Genomic DNA, 22,436 nt, shown 5'->3' with positions numbered 1-22,436 from the left:
TTCAAAGTCGACTTCTCAATATTTTGCACTCTCAGATTCCAGCTTTGTTAACAATTGTTGTTCTGGCAGAAAGTGTCTTATTTTAACAAACCATATGTCAATTGAAAGCTTATTCTTCAGCTTTCAGATGATTTTAAAATCTCAATTGCCCTTAAGTTTTGACGTCCAGTATGAAACATTTGATCCTGTTATGTGCTGGTTTTATTTGTAAACGATATCAAAAGCAAATACCAAACAATAACACATTATAGAAATGACCAAATTAATGCAAAGAATTACATCATATTTCTTATATTTCTCAACATGTACAACACACCAAAACGTACTAATATTCATTTTGTTAAAAACAAAACAGTTAAAACAAACTCATAATTTATTAAGGATTTTATTACGAAAAACTTCAGTGCATCATTCTGCATTTAATTCTTGATCATTGATCATACAAAATGATGACTATCGAAATCTTAAGAATAGGTAAATTAACATCGCATTGGAATTGATGTATTGAAAGAAAATGGGCTGTTTGGCATACAATTTCTCATTACAGTGAGCCAGACTTGTTGGCTACACCAGATCATAGAGCCTAGATCTGCTCATTATGTCAAAAGTGCATGAGGTTAAGCCAGAGAGTTTTTACAGAAACAGATTTTACAGAAAATAGACAACGAACAGGAAATCATTTGTTTAAAAAGCAAAAAACACAATTCATATTATGGTCACATTAGTTATAAATAAAAAATAAAAAGGCAAGCGGTGCATGACAGTAAAAGTAAAAAGAGCACAACAATTTGCACATTTCCCTTTTTTTACTTTTACTGTTAGCATTTCTGGGACAACGTTCGAACACTTGACAGTGTGTATTTTAAAATAGCACACACTGGATGTTCCCCAATATCTGAATTTACCCACCTAATATGCATTAAACCACATTTCTTGTGTCCTTTCCCCCAAAGCTGTATATTTTCTGTGGTAGGCTACCACTAAACATGCCGTAATAGGTCTTAGCTTTCATTGTATTAAGCACATACATGAGAAAAAGATCAAAAATAAGAATCTTTAATAGTGACCATGCACCACTAACATGTGCCCTATAGTTTTAAAGCAAGTTACTGAGAGATTCTCAGAAATCTAAAAGCCTTTGACCATCAATTTTTGGTACCTTTTTCATTTTTTACATTTGGAAAATGTACACTCACACGGCTTGTTTTACATCCTGTTAATCTGCTCTCTGGAAATGAAGTAGAATGAACTTCCTATATTTATGATTACTGTCTCCGTGTTATTATTAAAAAATTCAATGAAAACAGATTCAGAATCAATAATTTATGGCAGAAACAATGAAAGCACACTTCCATAACTCAAAACAACTTACATCATGTGTCATGTTTTAAAATGAAAACAACACATTTGAAAACCAAACCATTTTAGATCCAGATGTCCATTATGGCACACAACAAATGTCAAAGTATCAAAGGCTTGAACAAGAACATTATTGTGAGAGTTATTCAATTTGTCCAGTAGAGAATAAACAAAACAAAAGTTGAAATCCATTCACTTTGTGACCGTTATTCTTCATTCCACCGAGGTTATTTACGTAATTAAAATCATACGCAATGGACATTTGATATACTCACTATATTCATATAAAGATAAAATTGATTTGAATTAGGCTTTAATCTCTTCTTTACAAATTCACATTCTAGAGGACATCAGAAAATAAACAGTATTTACGCATCTTTTGAGAGTAGCAGATATCTCTTCGTGATTCAGGTAGCAGTGTATACTGCGGCTATACATTCTGCAACTGTTAAGTTATATCCAGAAAAAACTCTTATTTAGACTCACTCTATATTCAAAATAGGCACACAATAACCAGGCGCGATTTTCTACAAATCAATAATACTGTCTATTCATTTTGTCCTGATTCATAATACAATAGTATAAGGCATACACCCTAAAAATTCATTACGCCCCCAAAATTTAAACTCTTTGGACGAGTCTTCAAGATGGCTTGTGTCACATCCCAAAGGCACAGAAAGCCCCACAAATACAAATATTTAAGGCTCATTTCTACACTGACAAAATGTCTGGTCATATACATCACTATACAAAGGCTTTCCTGATGAACGATTTTCCTATTGTACAAATAATTCGAAAACGACTGAAAATACTGTTCAGTGAATGTAAATAAGTGCGGAACACAAACCAATATATACAAACGAACACGTTCATGTAAACAGAAAAACACAAATGCCAAAACCAAAATGTAAACAATAAGAAAACACAACGTGCCCTCTCCTGACAAAAAGCTACCTGTTATTTATGCTGTACAGTTAAAAATGATAAATACATTAATCTTGGTCGGACATCTTTTCTCTGTGCAGATACTGAATTAAACAAACAAACCAGTGATGCAAGTTAAATTAGTGGCATGCCAACCCTTTCTTAAATTAGTAGCGTGAATTTCCAGTGCATTGTGTTGCGAATACAACTAATCTCTGAGACGTCGCTCACTGTCAAGCAATAAGTCTCAGCAAAACAAACATTTATAACAAGATGTAAACAAAACAGCTGTTGGTGGTCACCTATTATACAAGGAATGACGTACAGCAGTGCAACATATATTCTGTTCGAAGCTGCATCACTTTAAATAAAAACTCAGCATCAAGATTTCTCGTTGCAGTCCGTGAACAAGTTTATCTGTTGTCTTTGGCAAAAGAGTGCATCATCCAGTTCACCTTGGTCTTCCAGCTTTCTCGAAGAGCTTCATTGAATTTCACTTTAAAGTTCTTCAATGCGTCGTCTTCAGACCTTCCAAGGGCCAAAGAGTCCTTCAAGAGATATAATATATATAGTTATAATCTATACATAGTATATACTAAAAGATCCAATCTGCTGGGGGTGATGCTTACCTTCAGATACTGGATGTCTTTGGAAGAACTCAGTTCAGGGAGACCGGCAGCTTTCATTAAGACAAAGAGATTCACAAAAAGAGTCCCATTCCGACAGAGGATCTTATAAGCCTGTTCACAACACTTCCGGAACCTGACAACAACACACACACACACACATATTCTTTACTTTTTAAGCAAGTTTTTTATTCAGTATTCCTTCCCTGAATTTATTTTCAGGCTACATATAAATGTAGTCTTCAGTAAGGTTATATACACAACAAATGAGATGGATTCACACAAGGAAGAGTGTATCGCCCATTATTTCATTCTATTGACATATTAGGCCTCATTATTATGAGCCCTGAGGGAACGAACCCTGAACGAATTTTGAAATATAGATTTTATTAAGGTGCTTGAGTTACTAAAATATATCTGGATGTACCGTTCAAATTTCTCACTGTTGTTTGTCCGTCCCTCCTGAATTACGTGTACAAAGTCGTATGTCAGGATAAAAGGAACACGTTCCCTGTTGATCCCGAACTTGCTCTTGAAGTTCCCCAAAAAGTGCCCAAAATCTATATGGAATAACTGCAAACAAAAGACAGAAAATCTCAGACGTTTTTTTTTTAATATATAAATAAATATATATATATATATATATATATACACACACACACATTTATTTTCTTCATTTTTATTTTCAAATACATTTTTATAAAAAAAGAAAATCTCAGACTTAAATTATATTGATGTTGCACATTCTGGCGCACTGTTTAAGAAACAAATTCTGTAAAACATTTATTTACATACAGTAATCATATTCATTTGTGTAAGATTACGATCTGACAAACTCTACAAATGCATTACACACTCATAACATTCTGTTTTATCTTCAATGATTACACAACATTGCACTTGGAGGGACAACGAGTTCAAGAAGTTTCCTCCTACCTGACCCGTTTCCCTGATCATGATATTGTCACTATGCCGGTCCCCTATTCCCAGAACATATGTGGCTACACAGTAGCCTGCACAGGACAGCGTGAATTCCTCAATGGCCTGATCCAGTTTATCCCTGTTAGAAAATCATTGAAAGAACATTTTAATTCGTCACCAGTTCCCTTCTGGCTTCCTGTCTGCAAAGCCACATGTGTGCCTAGTCACATATACCTGTCTTTCCTATAGTGTTAAAGATGATTAAATAAACCGGTTCCCGATTGATGATTTTCAGACTAAATGACTCGCATGAGATCCTAAATGATAATCTGCTGAGTAAATATGTAACCGTGATTCTTCCCGCTTCACACTATTTCCTTATTACTGTAACTCAAATTACTCAATTACTGTAATTCCAAAAGAAAAGCTGTAATACAAGTCTCACACAAGCAAGACCTCAGACTACATGATGCAAGGTTTGTCTTGATGCAATTTATTCCAGTATTATAATTATACAAATAAAATAGGCAAAAAATAGCTAAATGAAGAGTTTGTTCCAAAAAGAAATGATCAAAAATCATGTTTTTTTTATTATGCATTCCAATTAATATCAATAAAACTGCAGTTGGTTTATTTTGATTGGAGCCACAATTAATTAAAAAAATACAGGTAACAAACACAATAAAAAGTTGATAAGATAATAATAAAATGAATAAAAATATGATTTTTGAACAATTTTTAAAAGGAGTTTTGGAACCAAACTCTTCAAATGATCTTAACTGTATCCAAATATATGGATATTTTGATATTTCATTGGATATTATTCAAGAGAGACGGGTAAATTTACACTGCAAATTAATTCTGTAAACGTGCTTCTCATTGATGTTGGAGGTTCAATACAAGCTAAGCTTGACTGAAAGCATCTGTGAAATGGCGTTGATGACTGTCAATAGATCTTAACTTGTATTGAGCCTTGAAAATTCCAACATAATCCAACATCACTAACCTCCTGACCTATAGTGTTCCTACATTCATTCATTATTCCGATATGAGTGTAGAGTACCACAGAGATGACATTGTTGTAGGCCGACCCGGAAGTTGCATATTTCCATAGACTTAAAAGATTGCAAAAATTAAATCTGTGATTGACAAAGGTTTATGAGGTTTACAAGTTTTGTCTATCAAGATAATCCTTGCGATATAACTCAACATGTGTACTTTAGAAGCTTAAATACAATTGCCAGACGTAAAAAGCTTACATTATGTTATAAACAGACAAAACTAGGGTCGCTCGTTGTCACCACCACCAATTCTCCAACAACTTTAGCAAACTTTATTAAAACATGTTCCCTGGTACTTAATTACTCTGTGAATTAATCCCTCGCCAATTTATTACAGATTTGTGCCTATGTTGCATTATTTGTAAGATTTATATGTGCAATGACGTCTAACGTCACTGCCAAAGGATGTAGTCGCTTTTAACTTGTTAGCAACGGCCGTTTTTAAGACAAAATAAAGCTTTAAATATTTTATCTATATTTTATAACACGCTCGTTATTTTTTAGAGATTTTGTTGACCACAGATCGTAACCAAAAACCCATCGACTTCGGGGCGATGGAACAGGAATTGCAAAAATGCTGCGTACAAAACAACGTCATCTTTCCAGTACTATTGTAGCACTATTAAAAATACACTCATAAAAATACAGTGTTTGTGTATCTGAGCATTATTAAAGTAAAAATGAATTGGTTGAAAACATTTCAAGATGTAAAAAAAAAAGATACACAAACATGATACTTGCAAGTATCCTACATAATATGTATTTAGTATGTTGACCCTGATGAGTTAGTGTGTGTTACAGGCTCCAACACCATCACTTTAAACCTTAATTCAAACTAAGACATCCTGATTTCCTCTCAACAGATCTTACCAGATCTAAAACTTGGCAAAAGATTGTGTTGTGCAGTGTGTGGTTTTTTCTTGGAACTCATCGGTTGTATCTTTAACGCAACGATCTGCTGAAGTTATCAACAAACACAATTTGCACTTTAAGCCACTTTAGTGGAAAACACCTGCCAAGAGCAAATGTAATTGAAAACACTGCAGTATGCAGGGTAAATACACTCCAGCGCTGCACCTTTTTGCAACCAAAGTGCACTTGTTGTTACGCTATAGAAGCACTATGAAAGTTTCAGGTCACACAAGAGAGTGAGATTGAGAAACTAGAACGCAAAACGCTATACGGCTATAGCTATAGACCGCTATAGCTCGCCTGCCTGCCACATTCACACCACATAGGCCCGTGTCTGGATACTATGCTCACCCAGGGTTCATGGACTTGAGCCAATTGAGAAGGGCGTCTTTGTTGAAGGCCGCAGTCGCCGCGCTGTTGCTGTTGTTTCTCTGGATGTTGGCGATGGTGTCCGAGTTCTTCACCACCTCAATGAGACCCGTCTTATTCCCTGTCGACATGCATCCGTACGGAAGCATCCTGATACCCAACAAACAAATTATTGATTTCAAAATTGCATTTTTTAACACACCACGGTTTCCACAATCGATGCTAACCACCTTTCATTTTGAGAATCGATGCCAAGCAGCATTTCATTCCAACCTACTTAAAACGGTCAACATGACGTATGTGGTCTACATTGTTTTCCACCTTATGTAAATGTAGAAGCTCTGCGGAAGTCAACGACACAAACCTGAGATCGAGACCTTCTCTTTTCCACAGAACGTCCATTAGCTGAATCATCTGAAGGGTTAGCATATCCTGTCTCAGATCTAAAAACCACAGACTCCATGTCAAAGGCTTTCTAAACAATGCAAATATACAAATCTATGCAAGTACTGTGCCATTAAAGACGACCATAACATTGAATTTGTCTTCATACCATCTCCGTTCTTAAATATGAGCCCCACGGTGTCATATTTGTTCTTGTACATCAGCCACAGCGGTTTCATCTTGGAATCCATGAACTTGCACTTGTCTGCACTGAAGCCAAAAACAGCATATGTCAAGAAACAGAAAGCGCACACCCACGCGAGCGCTTGCAAACTAGTCTCTTTCTCTTTCTAGTTGTTGTTTTTTATTTGTAGTCATAGTACACTCAACGAAATTATGACTCGGCTGTTTTATCCTCCAAATCTTAGTGATTTCTCAGAAAAAGAGGTTTTGCACAATTATTCCTGTTCTCACAAACTTAAGGCTACTGTATCACACATATTGACCACATGTGGAAATAAGATTACACTGAAACTGACCGAGATCTGATAAAACTGCTTTTAAAAACATTCTGAGAAAGCAGCAAAATAAAAGCAACATCAATATGGACAACACCGACGTCATGCCCGTTGTACATGAGAGGACATGTGATTCCCTCTCTTTAGTATTTAGAAGGATTTTAATGACTTGACATTCAGGTAACTTGACAAGGGTCCAGATTATATTGCAAAACATGAAAAAAAATAGTACCAGATTTCACACAGCAAGATGTTGGGGTTAAGAGGCGACACAACGTCAGAGAGCGCTTCCATGTAGGTGTCCTGTTTAATGCACACTTTCATGTCTTCTGTAGTCTGCAACCTTGTTGCCTTCTGACTGCCGGACTTCACAAAGTCATTCAGAGCCTTCATCTTATTCAGGGCTTCATTCTACAGGACACATAACAAACAATAACGTGAATATATCAAATCTCTATATGAAGAGCTCAGATCCAAAACCCTCTAAAAGCCATCTCCGTCAAAATGAGATTACAATTTTGAGTGAATGCTCTTCACACATAGTATATACGTTACTAAATAATTTTGCTTTAAAACTCGCTCTATACCACACACAGCCCGGTCTGAAATATCTGCTATCTTAAAGGTAAATGTAGGAGCTTTTGATGGATTTAGAGGATATTAAATCTGAATGCTTCCTATATAACAAAATATATGCATAAACACATTCAGTTATCTGCGGCGATAGTCACCGAATAAAAATTATTTGCAGCAGAGATCTCAGAAAACAGGTGTAATGATGAACATTCATTGAATTTAATCAAACAATTCAATTCAGTTCAATCCAATTACATTCCTATTTATTTATAACATAGTGTTTTAACTGCATCGTCTTGAGCAGCTTTACAAGAAAATAAAGAAATCAAACAAAAAATATGCAATCCAACACTTTTTAATAGCAATTTGAATTGTCCTCTTAGAGAATATTGTAATCTACGTTTGTCAATGAATATGATAGATAACAGGTATCCTATTGAAGCAGACGTGCCTGATCAGCTTACACAAAAATGGCCAGAAAAAGTATTTCATTCCATTACATTATAACAATTACAGGCGTCTTTAACACATCAAATAAACAACAAATTCGTAGCAATGGAACTGCTGCCATAAAGTAGAAATGTATTTCCTCCCCACTGGGCAAATGTACCCACTTTTACACACATACACACATACATGTATGTTCTTAAGAAAAGGCGTTTAACTACTACTGTAAAGCAACTTCTGGGAAACGGCTCGCAGTGAAGTGACAATTACCAGAAAACGTCAAGTGCTAACATTGGGCCTCAAGTGCCAAAAAGAGCAACTGAGAGCACGATAAAGAAACCAAAGCAGTTTACGCCAGGTCAAGACTGATGTTTTAAGTCAATAAGACTAGAAGTAATGTTTAAAGAGATACAGACATCAAGCGCAGCAGGTTACTGGGAAAAAAATATGTGGAAAGCTTAATGTGCAGAAAGAACGTTTGTTCAGAAGACATTTGTATATTAATTCCATTAGAAACCTGCGCCACTATGAAATCATTCCTCTGTTTGTTTGAACATCTAGACGCACCAATAGTGGCTCAGCCAATAAAATGAATTTAGTGTGAAACTTGTGCAAAACCGGTTTGAAAATTATTATTATTATTTGGCAATTCTGCTTAGTGATGCAGAAATACATTCACCTTAGTCATCTAGCAGAATTTTCAGCAGCTCGTTCCTTGCCTGAGGTTTTACTCATTTCATGACTAGACTAAAGTTGAGTATGTGAATAACAACACGCTCAACTAATATTTATGTACACAGTTGACCAAAGTGCTTAACAGTAGAAACATAAATCTATGATAAAAAGTCATTACAACTATATACAAAGAAAAATTGTGGTTGTCCTTTAAATAAACAAGTAAATTTGTCATTCACTTGTCCGAGAACAAATATTACTTGTCCAAAGATAAAAAATATATATTTAATTTGAAGTGTCTATATATTGTTGTTTCAGATCCTGATTGGTTTGTTTATAAGCGTTTTACCTAGTGCCAGCTGCAGCTCACTTATATTTGTTAATACTCTCCATTATTGCTATGAATCAAAGGCAAGAAGTAATTATTTTTAGCGTAAGTGTTAGAAAAAAATTGCACATAGCACTGGTGCTACAGAGGCAAAATAGTTGTAGAACAAGTTAAAAAAAATACGCAAGTGCAGTTCGTCACATGAATAGTCAAATAACTTATGATTTCTATAGTTTTTTAGGATTGCACATAATCAAAAACAATTGTAACATATGTATCCAAAGTGCTGTAAGTCGCTTTGGATAAAAGCGTGTGCCAAATGCATAAATGTAATGTTTGATTATTGTTTTACACAAATGCAATTCATAAAAACACTCATCTCTGTCTAATGCACCTATTCCTATTTTAAGCACACACTGATTTTATTCGTAGCACTGTTATACATTTACATTTACATTTAGTCATTTGGCAGACGCTTTTATCCAAAGCGACTTACAGTGCACTTATTACAGGGACAATCCCCCTGGAGCAACATGGAGTAAAGTGTCTTGCTCAAGGACACACTGGTGGTGGCTGCTGGGATCGAACCAGCAACCTTTTGATTTACCAGTTCAGTGGTGTAACCCACTAGACCACCATCTCCGCCACCACCATCTCCGTTATAATTTCAAGTTACTTGTCCGGCGTGGCAAGTCAAATTCTCTCTCACTTGCCCATACAAAACATTCACTTGTTCCGGACAGTAGTTTCATTTTCATTTTCAATCCTAAATCAGAAATAATTGGAACGTACCTGCTTCAACAAGCTCTTGATGTGGTAGATGCTTCCACGGCAGTACGCCTCCAGAATAAGTCCAAATCTCAAGCTGGCGGATGGCACGTGCATTTCAGACCTTCAAAGCATGAAAAAGCCTAAGTTACACCCAACAACAAGTCATAATGATTGTAGATTTCTACAATACTACAAAAGCCATAATGTACCTGAGATGCCAAAATAAAAAGTGACCGATTTTCTTGTTGGCAAGAGCTCTCTCCAGCAAGAAACTGGTCAAGTCACAATCGAGGTAAGACTCATACTTCAGAACCTGCACCAGTTGCAAGAGGTATTGAAAGAGTTCGCAATCACTGGTGGAAAAAAAAACATGGATTCATATGAATTCAATTTGAATACAAACCATTTGAATACAATTTATAAATGACTCTTCTCATCATTACACAATTGAGGCAACAACAGATGATTATTTTGCTCAAATGAAGCTGAAAACCACTGAACAGCTATTTTAAATCCCCATTTATTATTGTTCTCTAAGCACCACGAATTGATGTAGTGTGATCGCATGACACCTACTTCAGCACATAAACCGACTCTTCTTCTGGGGCATTTGACTCGACTATTAAACATGTTTGTTCTAGCCACAAAACAACATTTGGTTTTTGACATGCTTTTCATTGGTATTTTAAAATTGCACAGTTACTTGGTGGTAAAAGAGCAAGGGTATCACCCACCGCAACTTCCTGAGGCAACGGATGGTGAAGGAGCGCACGTGAGGGTCAGGGAAACTGTAGTCCAGAAGTTCTAAAGCATGCAGAGCGGGAAGATCTGTCCATTTGCGTAACAAGCAAATCATCTGGAGAAAAAAATCAATGCAGCACTGAGAGAAAGCGTATCACATTTTGCTATTTAACAGTATACTATCAACTCCAATATCATACAATTTGTATCACATGGAGTATCTCTGCTCAGGTAGATCCAGTAGCGTTTCATCTCACCTGAGCCACATCCTCGTGTTTATTCCACTTAGTGATGAGCAGAAGTTTGGGGAGGCTTTCCGGGTAGTGCTGCCTCACTTCTGCCCGTAACTTCCACAAAAGCTCCTTGTCATCTTCAAAAAACTCTGTGTAGTTTTTATTGTCTACTATCTCTTTCAGTTTCTGTTGCTGAAGAGGAAGACCGACATCCAGTCAACTTTATTCATTTGAATCAATAATTCCAATCACAACTTTAGAAAGGTCTTTAACTAAACTTCATATCATATGAAATAAATATTATTCAAGAACATTTATATTTACATAATGTGTCTCCTCAGAACATTAAATGTTAGTTCTTACCTCCTCTTTTGAAGCAACAACTTTTCCCCCATTAAGACTAAATTCATTTAGCTGAAAGAGATAAGATCGATTTAAATGATTAGCTTAGAATGTGATATACTGTATTCCCATGCCATATACATAAAACATAAATAGAGCCGCGGAAAAAAATAAGAGACCCAATTTTCATTCAAGCAGCATTTCTAGATGTATTGTGGCCATTCCAGTCCATTGTCTGTTGAATTTCAACAATATAAATTCAACAGCAATGTGAAAGACATCATGACAAGACATGAACATGAATCTTTTCTGACTTGCTTCTCCAGTTTCATTTAGGCTACTGGGCAATTCCGTGAAAATGTCAACCTTACCGCGAGAAAATTACATTTTTACCAGCGGTTTTTACTTTGTTAACAGCACAGATTTGAACATTTGGTGGTTGAAATACCCATGTGAGATCTCTCTTCAAATTTGTAAAGCTTTATTTTCCATTTTAAGTGCATCATTTTTCATAGTCATGTAAGTGCCATTTTCAGGATTGTCACATCCATAACACTTCATATTCCTCATAAATGGACAATAAAGTTAATCTCTTATATAAAGTAACTATTTGCTTCCATTCTCCATTCATTCGTTATTATTGCTTCAGGATTGTCCATTTTATTTTACAGAAATCCTACAAAGTTTATCGTCTCCCAAAAACCACATCCTTTTTTTGTCACATCCTTAATGCATTCTTATTTCCCTTTTTTTGTTAATATATATATTTTTTCATGTTTAGACATTATAAACAAGGGTTCAGTAAAATATAAACAGATTGTTCAATAATATTGTAACAAATTCATTTTTATGCCACGTCCATAACTCATTCAATAACCCTTTGAAGCACCTTTTTTTTTAAGAGTGTACACATGGTAAATTCAGAAAAATAGAAAATTATTTTGATATGGCGTCTTATTTTTCTCCGCAGCTGAACAGTGTGTGAGACATTACGAGAAACAATATATGAAACCACAAAAAACCTTTTCGATTGGTGGATAATACAGGGGGTGTGGCCTAATGTTGGCAAAGCGAATCAGGAGACCGGCCGTGCTGTCAATATTAGGATTTTTCTCCACAGTACCCATAGGATTTAACAGATCACCCTTATCATCTGAAAACACAAAACGAACCCGTTAAAACAGATCAGGACCTCAATGCTGATTAATTTGTATTTGAAGTCACAAAAAAATACTTTTCAATTACTAGGAAGTTCACTCCTACAACTGTGTACTACAGAATCTTTAAAATATCTTAGTGATGAAAGGTCAGACTATAAGAGGCACAAGCTACTGTCTGGTTAAAATATTACTGTGTACCTGGAACAGAAGGCCAAGTGGACAAAGAAAATTCCCCGGTCTTCAGCTGGTCCTTGTAGTCAAACACCATTGTGTTCACCCAGGCCAAAGGACAGTCCTGTGGAAAGAGGGTTCATGTTGATGTTTGTTTTGCATGACACCTTACACAATAGTCATTATCATTGACACTTAATAACCAACATACTCCAATAATATGTTGCATAAATACAGCAGCAGCGATAAAATCTTCAAAATTAAGGTGCTTAAAAGGTTCTTCCTTATGCCATAGAAGAACCATTTTTGGTTTCACATAGAACCACTCAGCCAAAGGGTCTTTAAAGAAAATCTCTTTCTACTTTTTTATAATCTGAAGAACCTTTTTTGCAACAACAAATCTTTTTTTGAAACAGAAAGGTTCTTCAGATGTTAAAAGTTTTTACCAAAAGGTTCTTCTATGGGATCAAAGAAACTTTTGAAGCACCTTTTTTTTTTTAAATGTACTTTTCCATATATAGTCAGAGTTGTACATTTAAGTCAACCGTGGCATTACAGTCATTCCACATGTAATAAAAAACTGGGCCGCAAAGAACAACCTAGTTTATAGAACTTAACTAAAGATTCTCAAAGAAAAGTGCACACACCAAACAATAAAATAACTTTGAGAATTACTGTATGTTGTGACTTAAGAAAATGTGTGAAATTTACTCTTTAATGCATTTTAAAAAAGTATTAAAGGTATAACGATCGACTCAATCGCTGCTTTTGATCAATATTTAGACCAAGTGATGCACTTCAGTTTCTTATTTTAGTTTGTGTGACTAAAACATTTTGTCTGCAAAAATAATTTAACCATTGTGTGGTGTCCGTGCATGTTTAATGTTTATTTAAAATGATGCCATTCATTGTTTTTTAACCTCATACAGTACATTTATATTTATTGTAGATAAACATTATTTTATCACCCAGTTAATGGGTGACATCCACAAAAAATGCTTACCTCTTTTTTAAAGCATATATTTTATCTATGTGGCTTGCAGATGGGATAAAGTAAACATAGTAAAGTAAATAAAGTAAACAACAGAAAAGTTTTAGTGACCTTAAATATTTTATCTGTAGTGCCTATACAGTTCAATATAAAGATAGTCAAATACATCCATCTCCCACAACAATGTGAGGACAACAGATGCATACACTGATGCTTTTGTCATTTAACACTCATGTAGACTTCTTTAGCTGACTGAAAGAGAAGTAATACTGAAAGCAGAAGTGCGTGTGTTGGCGTTGAGCCACAGCAGCCCACCATACACACACACACACACACACACACACACACATACACATACACATACACATACACATACACATACACATACACATACACATACACACACACTTTGACACCTGGAAATTTCAACACTGCGGCTTCAGTTGACACTGCACGCTATTTAACACAAACAAAAAATGTGTGACGGTGTGTTCTGATTTGACTTTAACTGATATTTCCAAACATTTACTCACATTGAGTAGGCACTGGACCACAACATCCTGTTATAAGGGGTTTGGGTATTGCATCATGATGGGTATTTTATGAGAAATTATATTATTAAACAAGACTTGTCTGCCACTTAAACCAGTGTTTGCCAGCCTTTCTTTGTCTTGTATAGTTTCTTTGTCTTTTAAAAGTGCTCTAACTGCATATCGTTTTATTTTGATATGACTTCCTGAAATATTTGATGGGATCATTTTTTCTATTGAATTCCTAAGTGGAGTTTGCATGTTTATGTTTGTGCATCTCAGATCTAAACACCCCCTTTATAATGAATATTTTTTGACTCTATAAAATGTATTCAGCATATAAAAAACACAAAGTGAAGCATTTGTTCTTGTTCATATGTCTTTTATCGGATACTGTAAGTGACGCAATTGAGCTGAAACATACCGCACGTTTGTTCTTCTTCTTGGTAGGTCGCTTCTTGGTCTTTTCAATGACGCCGTAGAGGGCGAAACAGAGGCGGCTCATGCGAGGCAGGTCACTAACGCTGATGTCGAACACCAGTTTCTGGTCCCATACAGGGTCAGAACAAACGCTGACCTCACTGCTGGTCACCACCTTGCAAAGGAGCTCACTGCCGTGGAAGAGGCCGGCCTGAACCACCAGCTGAGAAACAGAAAATCATCTTCATTTAAAACAGGGCTTTTAAGATACAGTTTTAGAGGGAACTTTCATTATTCTGAAAATGAAATTATGCATGAATGAATGTAGTAAATGAGGAAGTGAATAAGCGTCTAGTGGGAATACATTTGCATGCGGTAGAAACCAAGGATAGTTGTTAGATGGGAAAGTTGTCACGAGTGCTGTATATCAGTACAGTAAGTGTAAAGTTCATGTTAAAAGTCCATACATTGCGAGAATTTCAGTGATCTATATCCTCCGAGTTTATATTTTAATATATATAATTCATTATTTGTATTAATATATAATTTTTAGTAACTGTGATGTGTACAAGAGAACAGCTGCCACAGTGACACACATTAAGGCAGGGCTCAATAATATAATGAAAGTAGATTTAAATAAAATTTCTACTCTCATTTTAGGACGATTGGAAATGGGAAAGTTGAGATGTCTTAATTTAAATAATATATTAACTAAAACAACATTTCTTCATCTGTTTTCATATATAATATTTTATTTTATTTAGTTCACATCTTTTTTAATACAAGAATGGTAGAAATGTTTCAGTAGCATAGGGGCAATTCCAGTGCTATGAAAACTTTATATATAGCCTCAATTCTGACAGAATGTATTTAATAACAATAAATAAATTTCTGTGAAATAAAATGTACAAACCAGAAGCATTAATACCTCATACCTATTTCAATTTTCACGTGCATATGGAAAAGTTTTGGTTGAGACCATTCATAATTTACTCGTCCTTTTGACATTTCAAACCTGCATGACTTTCGTTGTTTTGCAGAACACTAAAGAAGATATTTATAAGAATGTTGGTAACAGAAAACAGTTGGTCCCTATTGACTTGTAGAGTAAAAACGAATGGGGACCAATGGTATTTCTGTAACCAACATTCTTAAAAACATCTTATTTTGAAAAGTTGTTTTGAGAACAACACTTGAAGATTTTATACGATAAAATGCATAGTCATGCCATTAAAGCAATTCAACACCGTCCATCACTGCAAAAACTGTTCCTCATGCTAGATGAAGATTTGAGTTAGCATGAATTTCTCATGACTGTTTTTATCAGTATAAACCTGTCTTAATGACAGTTTGTTGCATTGTTGTCGTACAAAAAACAAAATGATACAAGTGTTAAACACGAGCAGCAGAGCTGGCCTTTTCTAAGAATTTTAGGCTCAAGAGAGAGCCGTACAGCCAGATAGTCACTCCCCACTTCCTGTTTTGATGTTTCGCTCAACCGCTTCTGATGAATTATGGGAAATATGTGGTCAGGGTCACATGACCACAGCGTTCATGATTTCACCCCTCACTACCTGCCACAGTTGAGATGGTAAACAACATAACTGCATCCTACCAACAAAGTTCACACACAGACAAACAAACAACCAAACAAAACAGCACGCTTACCTTCATGCCCTCATCCGCATTCACCCGACTGCCCTGTAAGAGATGTATGTAGAACGGCTCCTGGATGGACCACAGCGAACATGTGTTTTGCTGTTGAGAAAAAAGCGAATTTGTTTGTAAAATGAAACATTTTTATGCTTTGTTCGCATTTTAGTTCTAAGTTAAAAAGCAGGTGTGGGGTTGCATCTGTGTGCGCATGCGAGCGTGCTTTTCAGTTACAGAGAGAACAAAACCAAAAAGAAAGAAGGGGAAACGCATGTGTGAGTCTAAACCAATAAACCGAGCATTGAATTCAGCACAGTAAACATGCTTTCATTGAAAAGTCTTGTGCATCAGACCACATACATCAGAATGTACAGTAGAAGTTTCTTCAACACAGCACTAGAGCTGCTCGATACTGAAAAAAAATGCAATAACTCGCTAGATGATGCAATATACGACATGTGATCAATTATATTAAGGTATATCTAAAAACTGTACAATGTATTTTTTCAGAATTTTCTAAATCACTTATTGACAAGAAATGTTCAAGCACTATTTTTATTCCAATGCCCAATTATAAATATTGACTTGCAGTCCTTAATAGAAAAATAGAAAAAGTTTTAATGGTTGGATGTTACGCGCGATTAACTTTTGACATAAGTTGAATGTGCCGACTCAAATGCATAAAAATGTAAATAATGACTATTAACTGTAATTGATTTAGTAGGTTATTTGCACAATAAATAACAACATAATTTCTTGTTTCACATTTTTTCTGGGAAAAGAAAGAATCGGTCTCAAAATGATTCTCAAAAAAGAATTTAGTTATTGCGATAAGCATATATAAATCATTTTAATATATCTTACAGCTCCTTTATATCACAGAGGTGGATAACATATTAATCTCATTTAAATATTTAAGATATGCGATGTGAGAAGAATAAATGTGAATTTTTATATATTTTTATGTGGCAGTTCAATTTTTAAAGGTACACAACCTTGATGTTGCACATGGGTGACATTTTAATCAAATAAAATATTATTCTTTTAGCATTACACTTTTACGATTTATCAAACCTACACAACCAGCGAGATGTGCATTTTATGCTCCGACTCATTAATTCCAAACACTTCCATGTAGAGGTCACAAATGGCCAAACGGTTACCAAAGAGTAAATGATTTTAAAATGAGTTCAGCGGGGTCGGCACTACAAAACAAGCTAAAAGAGGAACATGATAAGTAGTTCCCATGTTAATAACAGATTGTGTTCTGGTGTAAAAGTGCAATCTCACCCTTTTCAGAGGCAGAGGGGGCGGTTTGGATTGAGCGCGGCTTCTGGACACCTGATTACTGAGGCCACCCTGTTCCTCCTGATATTTATAGATGGATGAATGATGCACCATAGTCAGATGTGGAGTAATACCTCCGTGCAAACACGAAAATATATACTAAATAAAAGGAAGAAGAAAGAAATAAGTCATGGTTACAATACTAGCACATGGCCTCCAGACACATTGAGCTACGGTGCCATCAAGAGAGATACACCCAAACCGATCCTGCTTCTTCTTTACATTACACTCAATCAATCAACAATCCCTCAAGTCACCTGACTTTAACTAGTAAAGATTATTGTCAAAAACAATATATAAGGTAAAGTACAGCACATACACAGCGATCGTATCTGATGATATACCATTTGCCATGATTTCTTACAGTACAGGATGGAAACGCAGCAGAGGTACCACTGCTTTTATCAGTACCTGTTTTTTTAAATCTAGACTATAAAAACCAGACCAGATACTGCAGTAATCGTCTTGATCCTGCGGCCGTGTTCATTTAGACGAAATCATATTATCCTCAATGCAGTTGATGTTTTGAAGATCTATGACTCATCTCTGCAGGTACTGGCAGTTTCAAAACCAACAACTGCTCCAGACTTGTGAAGTGCTTCTACTTTACCACATATTTAAATCAAGGCCACAGAGAAGCTTGAAAACACTTTAACTTGCAGCGAATTGAAATATAAAAGAAACGAGCAGAGAAAATACCAAAGGTAGATGTGTCATATGTAGCCGTTTATTGATTTTCACAGACTTACTTCAAACTGGCAGAGAGGATATTTTCCATAAATGAATTCCAATCTGCCGTTAACCTGCAGGGTGTAATCCTCTGGCTTGTCCTGCTTTGCAGATCGAAACACGGTGGATTTCTTTCTCAGGGCGTTCTGCTTTAGGGCTATGGGTAGGTCCTGATGAACTTGCTGGAGAACGAAGGTCTCCTATAAGGAGCAAATACAGAATGCATGAATTCATATTTTATGAAGTTTTATAAACTGGGGTCTGCACACTCGTGGGGTCCAGAATTGAATTCGATGAATCAAACCAAATCAGCTCTAAAATGTATATTATGACATTTGATTTAAAAAAAAAAAACGCACCAACACTACAACATAACACAATATATTTTTTAAAAACACCACAATGGTTCTGGGTTTAAGCATTTTATTCCCAAAAATACTGAAATAAAAAAATATATAAAAATATATACTGAAGAATATTGAGCATATTTAGAGGTTTATTGAAACTGTCTTTATTTTCTCAAACTCAAGTTGTTCCAAATCAGTATAAATTTCATTGTTCTGATGAACACAGAGAAAGATATTTGGAAGAATGCTTGTCACCAAACCTTTCTTGGCCCCCATTGACTACTATAGTGAGAAAAATGGCGTTATAAATTTTCTTTTTGAACAGACAAAAAAAGAAGATATTTTGAAAAATGTGGGAAAGCAAACAGTTCTGGGGCACTTTCGACTACCATTGTAATTCTTCCTACTATGGTAGCCAACGGTGACCAAGAACTGTTTGGTAACAAGCATCCTTCCAAATATTTTCTTCACGTTAATCGAGAAAAATATATTTATATACCGATCTGGAACTTGAGGGATGACAAAAAAATTTTGGGGGTTGAACCGTCCCTTTTATTTAATGACAGAATTTCCCAGACAGAGTGAATCCAATTACTTTTCTTTCTTGTCTTTTTAAGGGGCCGCAAACAGTTTGCGATTACGAAAGAAGCTCATGGTTCAAAAGAGACGGAGAAACGCTGTTCAAGTGATACTAAAAAAGAAGAAGTCACCCTCATAACAAGTGTTCACTCACAATAGTAAGATTAATTACTCACAAAGCAATAGTTTTTGTCTGCAGCTTTATTTCTGCTTTTGATCCATGTCATGCAATACGAAAACAAGTGTTGGTGGAGTTTTTCTCATGACACGGTTGAAGCACACAAGTACATGACATTCATATAGAGTGGGTGGGGGATCGACAGGCAGCACATATAAATACTATGAACGGCTCCGAAAAACTGGGTCACTCGTTGTGTGCCTGCAGATGTTGCTTATAGTGACATCATCAACGTGTCAAAACGTCTCCTAACTCTTGTGATATCTGAGGCAAAAAACGTGCCAGTCTAAAATTAGATTTTGCATGTTTTGCGGCTAAATAACAACAAAACCCGTTTCACACTGTCAGCACAAAGGAAAAGAACACGTAACGCGTTTCACGGAGGTTAAATTGTACAGTAATAGAAATTAAAATTTCAGACATTTCAGAGACATCTCTCACCTCACTGCCTTCGAACTTCACATTGACAAAGAACTTTTTAACACTACGTGATGTCCCAGAGTGTGACGCTATAGAGCACGGCTCCAATTCACAAGGAAAGTTGTACTCCATCCACTGATCCCATGGCAACATCTGACGCTCCTGAGCGCGCTCTTCACAAAACGCCCGCATTTTGGTTCGGAATTCGTTGACTTCGTGGTTCTTCTGAGAGTCAAACTCGTGATTTCCTGTGCAGACAAAGTTTAAAGTTTTAGGACCATATGCAGTTGCTAAAACACTTATTTTTTTAAATAGACAATAATCAAATGATAAGGGAAGCATATTTCTTTCCAAGTGATAGTTCCCCAAAAAATGAAAATTCTGTCTTCATTTATTCACCCTCTTGTCTTGTATGACTTTCTATCTTCTGCAGAAGACAAAATAAGATATTTTGAAGAATGTTGGTAACCGAGCAAGGCTGGTTTCATTTGCATTGATTTTGTGTATCTACAATAGAATTGAATGGGCGACTGCTGTCGCTCGCTAATGTTCTGCAAAATACTTTCTGCAAAAGAAAGCCATGCAGGTTTGAAATGACAAGATGATGACAGAATTTTCATTTTGCCTAAATACTTGGTGTGCAAGTACGAGTGCATGGTTATGCAGACAAACGATTACACTGTCAAATGCAAAAATACGTCATATGTGTATCCAGATACATAGATATCACAGCCTAATATTGACTCTTCCTCAAAGACATCTACACTAGAATCCCAAATGCCCAAACCACATTAATCTGTTGCATTGGTGAGCAATTGCAAAGCTTTTCCATTGCGACCTGACGTGTACATTCTGATATCTGCGGCGTGAAACGGACCTTTCCCAATGAGCGAATTGATCTGGGTGGTGATGAGCTTCTCGACTCGGTCCCCTTCCCGAGCCACCAGCCTGAGAATGGGCAAAAAGGGCTGGACGTCACACAGGCGACGCCCCTCGTCTTCCAGCTCCTCCCGCTCCGCTGTCATGTTGATGCAGGTGAAGACGTAGGCATCAGGGTCACTCAGCGCACTGAAGAGAGGCTCATCCTTGGCGTTCTTCCACAACATCTAAGCCACATGCCATCAATGTTAAAATGTGTTGCAATGGTTTATGTCTTGGTCACAAGCGACACTTTTATCTACTTTCATCTTTGAGAGTTTATTCGAAAACCAGCTAGACCAGAAACCATTCCCAAGACAAACAATATTTAAAGTTAGGGAACAATTCACCAACCATCACAGGCAACTTTCTCAACCACAAAGTGTATGCCATCAGGGATCTCCTCACCTTCTTGATAGTACTGATGGTGTCACTACACGCTACGGGAAAGCTGAGGTAGATTCCCGTGGGGAGGAGGAACTCCATGTTGACCTGTTGCCGACCCTCTCTCTCCCACACATCCTGCATGCCGAAGACCCCCGGCGGCATGATGCAGGAAACTCATCTACAGCTGAGCCCACCGCTGAACACAGACGGACACTTCAGCACAGATCAAGTGATACAATACATGAAATTACAAACCATTCAATTGTTTACAAAGAGGCAGGGAGTGACCTCAAGGACCTCGATTAATATTCGGCGAAAAGAGAGTCGAACATATGCTGCCTAACAGGAAATGTCGCTTGTAAATGTGTAGCAAAGGACCAACCTAATATAAATTACCAACCCAATGATTCGATTAAGGTCAAAGAGAGCGGTTCAGACTAGGGGATGTGTCAAAATAAATGCCAATTGATACATGTGTCACAGCTTATTTCATCCTGCACAGTTGCGTTTGACTTTCTCCGCAGAAAATGCCGCACGTATCATAAACATCTGTTCTCGTGCAAATGTTAATAGGTCACTTTTACACATGACATACAGTCTTTATCTACGAGGTTATATCATATTACGTTGTATTCATCATATAATATTATTTGTCCGTGTATAAAGCACACGCTGCCTGCGGCTCTCTGATAAATTGTCTTAACGTTACAGTCTAGGGTTACAAAGCCGACCGGAGGGCCAATATCCGAGAAACGTGGCGCACATCATCTCTTATCTCATTTCATAAAGCAGGTTTTACCATACCTTGAACTCGATACGTATATACGAGCTGCATACGTTGCCATCAAAATGCGCTTGTTATTGATGATGCGTTTAAAAAAAGCAGGTGTTTTTGCGTCCGACATCACAAATCGCTCAAATGCACATCTGAGGATTCTCGTGATGCGAAACAAATGTGAACTTGCGTTCAAGCCTCACCGGTTGTTTGATTCATTTGTTCACCATCTTCAAAATCAAGCGATGCTCCTTTACTGTGACACAGAAATGTTATATCCTCCGGACGCGTTAATTCTGGCCACCGATGCGTACGCAGGTATTTAAAGGATCTGGTTGTTTTGAGGCTGAAGTGTTTATAATCCTTTGGCGGCTTGAGGTGATAAAGTGCCTGTCTGCACTGCGCGTTGCACACCGTGCGTTTCTAACTCGTAGGGATCGTCAACATAGTTGCGTGGTCTTACACCCTCTCTTCCTCTTTCTCTCTCTCTCTCTCTCTCTCTCTCTCTCTCTTTCGTCCTCCCTCCCACCCGTGCCTCTCTATTTCTCTCGCCACCTCTCATGCGATATTATACCGAGGTATCGTCTACATACATAATATTTTGTTATTTCGTTTCAATGACTCCTATTGACAATTCACAGTTA

General features: G+C 36.5%; 1 protein-coding gene across 1 annotated transcript; it reads right to left on the bottom strand.

The window, feature by feature from the left end:
• Nucleotides 1–366: 366 nt before the first annotated feature.
• pik3cd (phosphatidylinositol-4,5-bisphosphate 3-kinase, catalytic subunit delta) lies at nucleotides 367–22,212 on the bottom strand. The gene is made up of 23 exons (XM_056733298.1): nucleotides 21,996–22,212; nucleotides 21,039–21,213; nucleotides 20,590–20,818; nucleotides 19,734–19,960; nucleotides 18,209–18,388; nucleotides 17,403–17,558; nucleotides 16,128–16,217; nucleotides 14,464–14,682; nucleotides 12,546–12,642; nucleotides 12,210–12,340; nucleotides 11,209–11,259; nucleotides 10,870–11,037; nucleotides 10,606–10,727; nucleotides 10,081–10,224; nucleotides 9,893–9,992; nucleotides 7,307–7,485; nucleotides 6,726–6,826; nucleotides 6,537–6,615; nucleotides 6,155–6,322; nucleotides 3,846–3,969; nucleotides 3,337–3,482; nucleotides 2,913–3,045; nucleotides 367–2,831 (listed from the first exon to the last, which is right to left on the bottom strand). Exons 2-23 carry the CDS (start codon nucleotides 21,177–21,179, stop codon nucleotides 2,697–2,699), a joined length of 3,120 nt encoding a protein of 1,039 aa, XP_056589276.1. The 5' UTR covers nucleotides 21,180–21,213; nucleotides 21,996–22,212; the 3' UTR covers nucleotides 367–2,696.
• Between the last annotated feature and the right edge of the window lie 224 nt (nucleotides 22,213–22,436).

This window comes from Triplophysa dalaica, chromosome 20 (assembly GCF_015846415.1).
Source record: "Triplophysa dalaica isolate WHDGS20190420 chromosome 20, ASM1584641v1, whole genome shotgun sequence".
Lineage (NCBI taxonomy): Eukaryota > Metazoa > Chordata > Actinopteri > Cypriniformes > Nemacheilidae > Triplophysa > Triplophysa dalaica.
This window is presented reverse-complemented; position numbering and strand designations above follow the sequence as displayed.